Here is a 12970-nt window from a genome sequence, read left to right as displayed (position 1 = left end):
GGACCCAGCAGACAACATGCCTCCGCCCCCCACCCACCCCTTTGCCAGCTTCCCCAGCCGCCTTTCACGCTGGGCAGGCCTTAATTGGCCCGCCAACGTGAAATCGCCTTCCGGCCCTGATCGTGGTCGGCTTCCTGACTGCCCCCACCGAGCTCACCTGCCAAGGGCAAAATCCTGCCCATAGAGTTTGTGACTATGTCAAACAACTTATGCAGGATCAGTTTATACCCTTAAATACCATTTTAAAAATTCAGTAAAGTTTTCCCTAAGCCTTTTATTTTTCAGTCTACACATTTCCCAGTGTCTCAATCATATGTAGGATGTCAGATACAGCTAAGGACATTATTGTAGAAGATTGAAAAGAACAAGAGGCAGTGAGATCCAGAGGGAAATAAAGAAGGAAGCAAATCTTTCATCTGGCACCTTTCATATCCTCAGAATGTTAGAAAGGGATTCACAGCCAAAAAGTTACTTTTTAAGCGTTGTTACTGCTGTCATGTAGCCAATTTGAGCAGCAAAGGAGATGAATGATCAGTTTTTTTTTGGTGTTTGTTGATTGATGAATGTTGGCCAGGACATCGGGAAAACTTCCTTTCCTACTTCAAATAATGCCAGACACTTTTCTGTCTACCTGGACTGTCAGATGGGACCTCAGTTTAGCGTCTCATCCAGAAGCCGACACCTCTGACACAGTGCAGTATTCCCTCAGTACTGCAATAATGTGTCAGTTTAGATTATGTGCTCAATTCTTTGAGTGGAACTTGAACCTGTCTTGATAGTGACAGTGCTATCACAGAGCCAGGCTGACACTTGGATATGAAAGAATTAGCTGGGAAGAAAGGAAAAGATTTTTTAGAAAAACAGCCCTGTGGCCACTTCAGTACGCTGACAACGATAATAACTTGCATTTAAAAAGTGCTTTGAAAATGGAAAAATGGCCCAAGGCAATTTTACAGAGCAGAGAAAAAGATTGTAAAAGCGGCCTCAGAGTAACGGGCAGGCCATTTAGGACTGAGATGAAGAGGAATTTCTTCACTCAGAGGGCGGTGAAACTTTGGAATTCTCTGCCCCAGATGGTTGTGGAGGTAGGTTCAAGACTGAGATCGATAGGTTTCTACAAATTAGAACCATCAAGGGAAACAGGGACAGTGCAGGAAAATGGCGTTGAGGTAGAAGATCAGCCATGGTCTCATTGAAATGCGGAGTAAGCTCGAGAGGCTGAATGGCCCACTCGTGTTCCTATTTCTTATCTTCTTATGTTCCAATGGGTATGTCCCAGGGCATAAATTTTCATGTTTATCACCTGGGCATGAAGCTGGGCAGAGTGCAGAAAGGAAAATCTGGTGGGAAATTTCCACACTCTCACCTCTCACAACCTGCTGGATGTTCATTTTGTTAAATTAAGTGGACTGAAAATCAGTGAGTTTATGTTAGGGGCATGTGATCTTCCCTGTGCTCCAACCAGGTAATTCTTAACATTCAAACAATAGAATAAATACCTGCCCCAAAGTGACTGAAAGCTCTGCCACCAGTAAGGTGAATATCTGAGTAATGGATGAAGCTGTTCTGATCACGTGCATCATGGAGATCATGCAGGTCTGTGCTACCATTGTTCAGTTAATCATCTTCATGTGGTTTTATCCATGTGGTTGTTCTTGGTGCGTTAACTTAGAGAGAGAGTGTCAGCAGGCTCTTCAAACGTGGTACAGGAGCCTCACAGCTGAGACTGATTCTCATCTCACCCAAAGATCACATGCACATTTCATTGGGGGTTACTCAGTGGTGATCGGGAGCTAGAATCCTGATTGATTTGGGGTTGTTTTTCCTGTCCCTCATCCAAGAACATTAAGACCAATTGTAGAACTCCAACTGCCAGCCAGACTGAGATCGCTTAGCTCAGCATAGACTGAGCATCAAAGCTGATCTGAGGCTCTCTTAATAAACCATTTACAAGACAAAGTTGAATTAAGCTAGAATTGATCCAAGTAAAAGGGATGACTGTTGTGTGATAATGTCAGATTTAGATTGAGTCGGTCTAGTTTCCATGCAGTAGATTGAAAGTTTCCTTACTAACTGATTTTTCCAGGTATTGATTCAGCAGCACCTTGCTTCCTGGTATTAAACAAGTCAATGGTAATAACACAATCTAAAGGGGAAATACTCTAGAGACAAATGATATTAATTAGGAGTGAATTAATCATCGGTATTGTCTGTGTGTTATTTGTCTCATACCTCTGTCTCTTTTTCTGTCATCCTCTCTGTCTTGCACTGAACTAATACAGAATTGTTCCTCACCAGCTTTCTTGGATATAATTTTGATTTTCTTGGTTTTTTTTCTCTGTTGTATTGCAACTTTTTTTTCTGCCATTGCCCCTCTAAGCGTATAAAAAAAGAGACTCAAAACTTTGTCACCATTGCCCAATAAATAATTCTTCAGATGATTTTTATTTTTGTATGATATAGTTTGATGCCACACTCCCAACATATTCTGATGCTGCTTGGCTACTGCTTGGTAGTACAAGTAATGCAGCTAATTTTCCTCTCATCCCCACAACCATTAGGAAGCTGCCTAACTTCTGCTGTGCACCTCCATCACAACAGCTAAGCAACAACATTTAATCATTCCTCCTAACTTCTAACCAGCTCAGTTGCGATTAGAATAATCTTACCACTCTAGGGCTTTGTGCATTTACATGCTTTTTGGGGCAGCTAAAAATAGGTGCCTTCGAATACATTGTTATGAGCAGAGATGTTGCATTGTGCAGAGATTTTTAAAGTGGGGGTGGGGTGGGAGTGAAAATGGAATGCAAGTCTTACTGATTGCAGGTTTTCTATTTCATGATGAGCTTCCATTAATATGTGACTTGTTACTAAATGTAGTGAATTCAGCTGGATCAAAAATGTTCAGCAAGGGTGCTGGGTTAGGACCATGTGTTAGAACACCAGTACAGTGTCCACATATGATACGGTATGAGGAGGCCTCCTTAAGCCTCCTCCTCCAGTTGCTGAGCCACAACTGGAGCCCTGAGCCACATGTAAGCCAGCCAAGAGTGGAAAATCACAGGGGTGTCAATTATGGGTCTTCTGGTGTCATAAGGTACTATCAAAGACAACGCCAAACTCAGATGCAGAGTGACCAACCCATGCTGTTCTGTTGGGCGTGGGTTGTGCAGGAAACTTGGGGAACAGAAAGAAAAATATTTGAAGAGGATGGAACCTGTTGCTTGCCAAAATGATTCAATAGTGGGCAGTGGTCAACAACCCTGTATCTTTGACACTTATGATATCACCACCTCCCCAAGAGGTCCAAACCAAACAACCAATTTTTGTATTGATACTATGGTAATTAATCTGATGTTGCCTTTTGAGTTGAACTAAAATATTGTTCAGAATCAGAAAGCTCACTCATTTTTCTCTTCTCTTTCAACAGCTACTGATAGTCAGATAAAAGACAAGCTGAACAAGAACGAGGGAATCTTTGGCTCCAAAATGGCCCTCTTTGCTGCGATTGGAGCAGGCTGCATCATCTTTATCCTCATCATCATCTTCCTTGTGGTCCTCTTAATAAAGTTCAGAAAGCGACACAGGAAGAGTTCCCAGCAGAGGTCAGCAGTCCTTTCCCTCAACACACTGGCCAGCCCAAAGTGTAGTGGAAATAGTGGCTCGGAACCCAGTGACATCATAATCCCGCTGAGGACTAATGATAACAACTACTGTCCTCACTATGAGAAAGTTAGCGGTGACTACGGCCATCCAGTGTACATTGTTCAAGAGATGCCTCCACAGAGCCCTGCAAACATCTACTACAAGGTTTGACAGCCACGAAAATGTGAGAGAATTCTGAGTGTCGCTTGGCCTATTTCATGATATCTAAATCTTCTCCTGACATGTACAGACTCCCCATATACAAAGTGTCTTTGGGAGAGTATAGATAAAACTATGACAGTGGCCAGCAAGAAAGATTTCAGTATTAAGTTCAGCAAACGTATGTTTTAAGAGAAAAAAAAAAGAAAAAAAAAGAAAATTGGAAGATGACTTTTTCTTTGCAACCAGGAGGCTGAAGAATTAATGTTTGTGATGGGCTCAGGTCCATCCACAGCCTTTTCTTTCTTTTCCGTACAGCTATTCCCTCAGTAAAAGGCTTGAAAGAGGGAGGAACACACCACTCATCCCTCCCTCTTCTATCTTCCATTTTCCAAATGCAAGAAAGATTTGAAAAGTAACAAGATGAGAGTCTCTGATTTGAGTTGTGAGGAGAAACCACAGTTCAAATGCAAAACTAGGGGCACCTCCAAACAGACAATTAAAAAGACTGAGGATCATGAAGCAGTTGGTTCTCTGTAGCCCAGAGACCTTGGAGCTGCTTCAAACCTTTATGAACTCCAACTGCTCAGGGGATGAGACTTACAACACAAAAACTCTGATTGGGTGGGGTGGGGAGGGGAAGGGGAAGGACATTTCACATTTACTTTGCTTGCTCATTTCAACTACAACCCCTCTTACTCATTTCCCAATATTTGATTAAAAGATAATTTTTGTTGTAATGTGATCTATGTAAATTATAAACATACTTATCAATCTATCCTTAGTTTATATACAAACCGAGCCTCCACCTCACCCCAATTCCTTTTGAAAATATTTTGACAAGAAATACAACCGAGATTAGTAAAATAATGCTCAGATGGCCTGCCGTAATTGGGGTGCAATTGATTGGTAATTGGTCTTTTTAAGGTAGCTAATGTCCAGCCTATGATTTGTACCTATCTTGTTGGGGTTTGCCTTGATTAGCCTGGGCTTGCCCGGTGAGGAATGCAAGGAATGATCATCTTACAGCAGTGCAGTATATGTTAAAGGTGGCCAGCTAGTCTTGCTCTGCCAGTCAGTCCAGGAAAATAGAAAAGAAAAACAAAGATATAATTTGGCTTTCTGTTTCAAATAGTGTAAAGCAGAGAGTTGGCAGGACAATTTTGAGGAGAAAGAAAATGTTTCTCTTCTTCCAGGTATAGTTGCAGGGCCATGATTCTAAACATTGGCGTAGGATCCAGATGTCCTTACAGACCAGGATGGAGTTCTGATGCTAAAACTGCTAGCAGAGGTCACCATGGATCTTTACAGACTAGTTGCAGAGTGTGTTCTTCATGGTTCAGATCATGTTGTAGATAGATGAGGATTTTCGTTATTTAAGACGATATGACATGCCTCCAACTGATGGGGTGGAGGAAGTTTTATCAGTCATGGTTTTATACAAGATTCATTCAGAATGAGAATTATTTCCTTCATTTTAGTCACGTGGACCTGATTATTTGAAAGTGTGCACCTACCAGCAAGGGCATGACCAGCTCTGGTGGTTTCTTGCAGTTACAGTGGAGGATGCTTATAACCCCTTGGCTTATTCACTGAAATAATTTTCTGGTGCGCCACTGGTTAATGACTCAGTGGGCTGTTCAATTTCACACTTTGAAATTGATTTATTCTTCTTTCTATCCCCCTATCAATTGAGGGAGCTTAATGTCATATAGAAAAAAATAAATAAAATATCACCATGTCCATCAAACATCTCTCTCTCTGTTGCAACTTTGTCCTCTCTCTCTGTTTACCGAACTATTATCAATCAGCACGCCTCTGCACTTTTACCGTTCCTTTAAGTTTCAATGTCTAGTCCTCCACACACTTGCTCCTCCCTGCATCCTAACTCTTGATGGATCCAATTCCCATTGCACCATCGTATACTCCCATTTATTGTTTTGAGGAACTAAATGGTAGAACTTATTTCCTTTCAGTTTACACTTTCTCTTACAATCAATACACTTTTAAAACCTAAGTTTGGTGTTAATTTAATCAGTACCTCTTTATCACAGTATCGCCCTTACTGTTTTCAACCTGGGCCCTTATACCTGGGCTTCCTAGTACAGGTACAGTGTCTCAAACCTGGCTGTCCAAAAAACTGGACATTTTCTCTCAGGCACCCTTCCCGGAACAGAGTAAGCGCGACAATGAAGAGACCATTCTCGGGCTGCTCCCAGAGGACAGAACCAGCAAGAGTTGTGCACACACACAACCTGAGCCCATTGCAGTGCTTTAAGATCTGCCTCCCCACCCTGGCCCTCCCTAGTCTCCAGATGCAAAACTGCCTGTTCTACTGGCGGGAACATTCTGATTGCAACATTCCTGGCTGCTTTCAGGTGAAAGGTTCAAAAATCAACTGTTTCTCTCTGTCCCTGTTATTGCAGTTCAAGCAAATGTTCTTTCCTTGCAAGGATCCACTGTAAGATTCATAGGTTTTTAAAAATTTGCTCAATCAAAGTTTTAAACCTTCAATGTTTCTGCCTTTAATGGTCATGAGGATTTGCAGCACGTAAGCACTCCCTGTTCTGTGATCTACAACCTTGTTACTTTTATGACAATTGATCAGCACAGTGTGCTACAGAGACAGCCTGTGTAAAGGAGTTGGTTCCAAGCTCCGGGAAATCCGAAATCCCTCATTGGTGTTGGTCCCGAGTGTGCTATATTTGGGACACTGTACCTGTAATAAAAGAACACTATATTTACAAAGCTTTTCAAAACATCAGTGAAAACATAAACCCTTTTGAGCAGTGATTTCAGGCTGGTGTAAGCCATCTAATTGCTTTCCCCCAGCTCACCCAGCTATCAGCTTAGTACTCTGGTTGCCACAGCTGATACTGCATGAACTTCGAAGTGAGATGAACTTAGCTATTGAGGTTACATTGATTGCCATCATAGTAATGCTTTGAATCCATGCTGAACTCCCATTCCCAGTTGCTTATGTCCTATTTTCTGGCCAGTATGCTCTCACCTCAATCCATCAATAACAAATGTCTAATGTAGCACAATCAAGGAGGACGTTGGGTGTCTGACAGAGGGTCTCCATTTAAAACAGCCCATCTTTTCCCTTTCAGATGCTGACCTACCAGTCATTTTCAACATTTCTCTTTTTGTTTTAACCTCCAGCACTTGCAGTTTTAATCTTTTATCACACTTGTTTATTTGAGAAGTTTGACAGTATCCAACAGAACAAACTTGTAGTAACAAAATAACATCCAACATAAAATTGAACAATGAAATGATAGTATGCATAACGATATTGTCTGTACAACAGCAGCAATGGGACATCCAGTCAAGATATTAAAATCTGAAAGGCATTAAGCAAGATGAGAGGAGAAGAAAGCCTTAGTGGATGATACAGAGCCAGCAATTGGCCAAAAATCCTCTTTCACCGTCCTTTCCCTTCCCTGAAGATATAGGCAAAACCCCTATTAACAAATGCTGTGAACAAAATAGTGCTATATGAGAATGAAGAAAGGAAAATGACCGCAGAATTTGGCTCAAGGCAGTGAGGCTATTTAGAGGCTTGCTGATGAGTAAACTATTTCAGTTACTATACTTGGTAAAGCATTCCAACAATGACCTCTCTCAAAAAATCATACTCAAACAGCAAAGTCAGCATTTTCTGTAACACAAAAAGAAAATTCTGAAAGTACTCAGCAGGCTTGGCAGCATCTGTTGAGACAGAAACAGAGTTTCAGATCTGCGACCTTTCATCAGAACTGGTGAAAAGTTCTCAAGCTGAAATGTTATCTCTGGAATAAAAACAGAAAATGCTGGAAGTACTCAGCAGGTCAGACAGCATCCGTGAAGAGAGAAAATGATTTCCAACATCCACAGTATTTTGCTTTCGTATCTCTGTTTTATGTAGTGGGCTAAAAATGGACCCAGAATCTCTCACCTGGAGAAGCTTGAAAAAATAGGCCATTTTCAAAACTCTTTAGAAATTGCAACAAAAATAATAATATTCTTTAAAACAGTAACATGTTCACATTTCAGTCATGTTTAATCTTATGGAGCTGATGTCTGAGCTGGGTTTTGAAATGTAGCCAGAATACAGGCTCTGGAATGGGTGATGTCTGCTCTCTGAATCAGTTTCAGATAAAACCTTGTTTTGAGAAATCTTGATTACTAGCAGGTTTGAAAAGGTTTCCACACCACTCTGCTTCCTGTCCTGCTGCGATTTAATCCTCATAGATCCATTGTTTCAACACTGGTGATGAGTTTGATTGGCTGAATGACAACATTTTAGTAGATCAAAAAAAAAACATGCCTTCCTTACAAACAGAGCCAATATATGATAGTATATGTGAAGGACCAACTGCATGCACGTACACATACACACAGCATTGCCATGTACAACCAAAGTTAAGTAGAGATGTACATACCTGTGTGCACAAACTGCATAAACATTTACAGATGCATACACATACAAGTATGTACCATAAATAGATATACAGTTACACATCATGACACACAGGTAGATATGAGCCATAGATGGATGTAGCTATGCACCTTTACACACAACATGCACAGACAAATGGGCACTACACGCACACACTAAGGGAACGTTTGCAACACATGCTGAATGGGTGTATTGAGCCCACCCTGAAAATTGCCCTCTTCTCTCAATATTGTCAACACCCAGCCAAGACTCAAATGTACAATTGTAAATACAGTCTGTAACATGGCCGGAACTTTCAACTGCACTGGGGTGTAAAGTAGGAGATCGGCCACAAGCTATACTCTGACTGATTTTCCTTACCACTGAAGATCTACTACTGCCCAACATCTGAAATAAAATAACTGGGAATTATCTTTATAAATTCACACTTAACTCCGCTGGTTCAGGCCATATTATCCCTTAATTATATTAGTGCTACCTGCTGTTACCACTGTGAGACCCATCTTGTGCTTTTGTCAGATCACAGTGAAACATGACCCCCCCCGCCCCACCAACCCCACCATCCCCCACCACTCCAAACACCATCAATTCTTCGGCAAGTAAGAGACCATGGTTGCATCTCCCACTCGTAAGCTGTGTAACACGTCACTGGAGAATAAATCCATGCAACTCATCAGTGATCCATTCAGCTTTTGCTTTCTCCCCACTCTTGATCCTGGGGCGACATTACTGACTCTCCAATTAGCATTGACAATAAAGCTAAGATTAGGAATTCACAGTAAAAACAGATGCTTTTGTTGCATAATTTGGTTTTACTGGAGTTGATCCTAAAGGCGATTGTACCATTGGACAAGTCCAATTCTGCACACTGCTAATTTTCAGTTTAATTGGGGGGTGGGGAGGGAGGGAGGCTTCTGGATTCTAAGTCACCCCCTTAAGTATTACAATTGATCCTACAAATACATGGATATTAGTCCTCCTATGTGCTCTTCCTCCTTCACTCTATTGAAATGAAAACTCATTGCACCATCTTCTACTCTGATTCATCCTTTCTCAGGAATTGAGGAGATAAGAAGTTCAAGTTTTCCTGTCCTTTCTCCCTTCTCCAATCCTCAGGCTCTTAAAACCTAAGCTTAGTGCCACTAATTCTAACTTTATTTTGTCATATTGTCTACTCATTCCAAGCTTTCCAATAATATGGGCACTGGCACTTCACCTAGGTTTTCCAAGAAAATGAGTGTTTGAATACAATCATCCACAGCAGTAACTAGACGGGACAGAGAGCAGAAGCCCTGAGGTGCTCTTGTATCTTTATGTGCTCACCAGTAATAAGGTAGGCTTACTAAAACCCAAATGCTGTCAACATTCAGTGCACTAAAGTTAATTTGTTAGGACAGAGCATGAGATGAAGCACTCTTGTGCTGTTTCCTCCCACTGTCCAATGCCATTGTGGTGTCTTATTAAATCAGTCAGGAGCCATAAAGCCTCATGATCTGCTCTTGAAGGGGAAGACTCAGGCAATGCAGAATCAACTGCAAGTTTAAAATAAATTTTTGCCATCAGATGCTAACAATCAAGTTGATGCTGTATAGGCCATTCAGCAATGATATGGAAGGATGCAAAAATGCCATCATAGTTAAAAAGAATTAAGCCCTATCCTCTGCTAGCCATCTTTTGCTTAATTTTCTCCATGTTTTTCCTCAAGCTGTTACCTCTGGCTGTGGTATCAACAATTTTGGCCCAAGTATGTATTCTTCACCTGTGAATGTTAATCAGCTATTTGAATGTGGCGAGTATTGCAGCTGAAGTTTCTAGAAAGATAATAATCCAGAGTAGGAATTGTGGCTGATATTTTTTCTTCATCCAAGCTGAGATCGCTAACTCAACACAGACTAGGGATTGAACCTCAATCTCTACCACATTGGGTGGTACATTTACCCAGTACCCATTGGGCAGCAGCTTTGTTCCATATATTTAGAATTTCCAACCATATTATTGGGGCCTCCTTCCCCTTGCCCTTACCCCACAAGCCACACAATGGAAAGGTATATCTAAGTTACCTATCCTAATCCATGACAGTGTCAGTACATATCTGTGAAAAACAGGGAAGAGAAGTCTAACCATTTTTCCAAAGTTCTAAGCATCTTGATGAAAGCCCATAGTTCAGGACAATATCAAGGGTGAGAAAGATAAGAGAGAAGAGAGTAAATTAGGACATGATGATTAGTTGAAATTTATATATTGAAACACCATAATACTGAATGAAATGGACAGATTATGTGTGAGCGTGGTGGGGTATAGAAATGTGGTGAAGGTTTTGCTGAGGTGGGTGAATTGCAAGTTTCCAATTGTGTCAGTGTATGGCCATAGTGATTTTGGTACACTGTGCTGAAATCTATGTAGGCAAATGCCCCTTTTGGCAATGTCATGGGATATAAAGTCCTTTCTGTTAACATCGTCATTCAGTGGTTACATGAAGAACTGGATAGTTGCCATCCTTGATACTAGCCCCAATGATCAGCACACACTGAAATCTGATCCTTTCAATGAACTTATATTACATTAAAAAAAACATTCCTGCCAATGAATCTCAAAATCGGCTTCAAATGTCTTGCTGCTTTGGATAATGAGAAAACAGTCCAGAACATTATCCAAACTTCTAATTAGATTCCAGCCTATAAATTATTCCTGTCTATGTATATACCATCAGAACACCTTGATCAAATGTTACACTGTAACTCATACCGGGTATCTGTTCTATATAAAAACTATTCAAGGCCTTCAATCAGTTTCACTCTGTAACACACTCCAGGGCATTGGTTATTCTGTGTACAAAATACCTGAACCCCTTGATTAAGTTCCAACTTGTATTTCACTTTCCTCTGTTTTCTGTTTACAGCATGGGTTATTCCATGAGTATTTTATTTCAGGTTGTTTAGTTTCTACCTGTAAGTGATTTTCGTCTTGGGTCATTTAGAGATGGTGAGGATGGTGTTAATGAACATTACTGACCCTCTCTTTGCATTGACTTCCAGTATGTCATACCTGCCAAGCCACATAAGTTACTACATCCAAAGAACCACAGATCCTGATTAATCAAATGAATGGACTGCTGATGTTAGGAACCATGTAATCCTTCAAACATTGAGTTTCAGGCCTCTGGATTATGCTATGTTCTATTTATTTTATTTTTTGTTGCGAGTGGTCGGTTGGCTTTCCTGATAGCTGCATACTCTCAACTCTGGTACCATCCTTGTAAAGTTTTTCTACATTTTCAACAGTGCTTCAATATCCTCAGTAGTAGGGAGATCAGAACCATACATAGTATTGGAAGTGTGGTCTAACCAAGGTTCTATATAAATTTAACATTACCTTTCTGCTTTTGTATTCTGTTTCTCTAAAAATAAACCACAGTAAATTTGTTTGCACTCTTTATGACTTTATCGTAGAAAAAAAAAATCAAACAACATAGGAGGCCATTCAGCAAATTATGTTCATCTTCCTTTATTTTTGCGCAATTCTCCACATTCTTTACCACACCACCCAATTTGCAATATTTGGCATTTTACCTCATGGAATCCAAATCACTTCCATTATTTCCATTGATGTAATGTTTCTGCATTGCATTGACCTCCTGCAGAGTCCATGTGCACTGAGCTGTGACATATTTAGAAAACCTGGTCTTTTGGCAAAGCCAGTGGAGGTATGTTGATGGAGTTGAGTTGTGGCTGGAGAAGGGAGGATCACGGTGTGCTAATTATTGCTTTTTATGTGAGGGGGTAAGAGACCCATTGGTTGTTGTGTAGCAGCATTGCAATATGCAAAAGCAAATCTTCATGAACACATTTACACTGTCACTATACATAGAAACTAGAGGAATTCTTATCAATGCTGTTTAGGCCAGAACAAAGAAAGGTACATATGGAGAGAGATGCATACATGTGAAACAGGGGATAATGTTGTGTGAATTCCACATTGTTTAAGAAAACTCCAAACACCAATCTCCTATCAATCAGCCACACTTCACCCTGCTTCTGAGTCTAAACCTCACTGTTCTTCTGTTTTAAATATTAATAAAATATTGTATTGAATTTTGACTGAAAGGAGTATATTTTTTCATTTTATCCACAAGAGGTTTACCTTACAAACAATAAACAGAAAAACAATCATTCCAAAACTGATATTCTGTTACTTATAATTGCACAAACTCAATTTGATTAAGAAACGTTTTGTAGGTTGGTGGGCCCTAAAAAGTAAGATTTGATGGTCACGGTTCAGGTGGAAGCACTCTTGCCCCCGAGTTAGAAAGCTATGGATTCAAGTAATATTCCAGGAAATGTTCTGCTGGTTCAGATTTTTTAGAAGTTTAAGATTCCATGCACTATTTGAAGAAGAGCGAGGCGCTCTTCTGATAACCTGGCAACTATAATTCCCTTAATCAACACCACTCAAAATAAATTAATTAGTTATTCATTTTGTTGTTCTTTGTCGGATTTTGCTGTGCAAAGTGATGCCTGTGTTTGCATACATAAACAACAGTTACCATTTCAAATGGATTCATTGTATGTGAAGCACATTGAGATGTTTCTGAGATGTGATAAGGTGCCACTTAAATTCAAGTATTTTGACTTTTAATTTCCTACCATGTTTTCAAGTAAGATTCTTTGATGCTGTGTTCTCCCTTGTATACTGCTTTTGCAAAACTCAGTTTCCTTGAAATAT

The 12970-nt window shown here is 40.3% G+C and overlaps 1 protein-coding gene across 2 annotated transcripts in view; it reads left to right on the top strand.

The window, feature by feature from the left end:
- Window positions 1–12345, top strand: part of efnb1 (ephrin-B1) — a 224595-nt gene extending 212250 nt beyond the window's left edge. For both annotated transcript variants that reach the window (XM_078547367.1, XM_078547365.1), the window contains one exon: window positions 3431–12345. In XM_078547367.1, coding sequence (XP_078403493.1) covers window positions 3431–3816 — 386 coding nt within the window. In that variant the 3' untranslated portion in view covers window positions 3817–12345. The remainder of the gene's footprint in view (window positions 1–3430) is intronic.
- Window positions 12346–12970: the final 625 nt, after the last annotated feature.

This window comes from Cetorhinus maximus, chromosome 8, assembly GCF_964194155.1.
Source record: "Cetorhinus maximus chromosome 8, sCetMax3.hap1.1, whole genome shotgun sequence".
Taxonomy (NCBI): Eukaryota; Metazoa; Chordata; class Chondrichthyes; order Lamniformes; family Cetorhinidae; genus Cetorhinus; species Cetorhinus maximus.
Note: the sequence above shows the minus strand (reverse complement) of the source record. Positions and strands in the feature narration are given on the sequence as shown.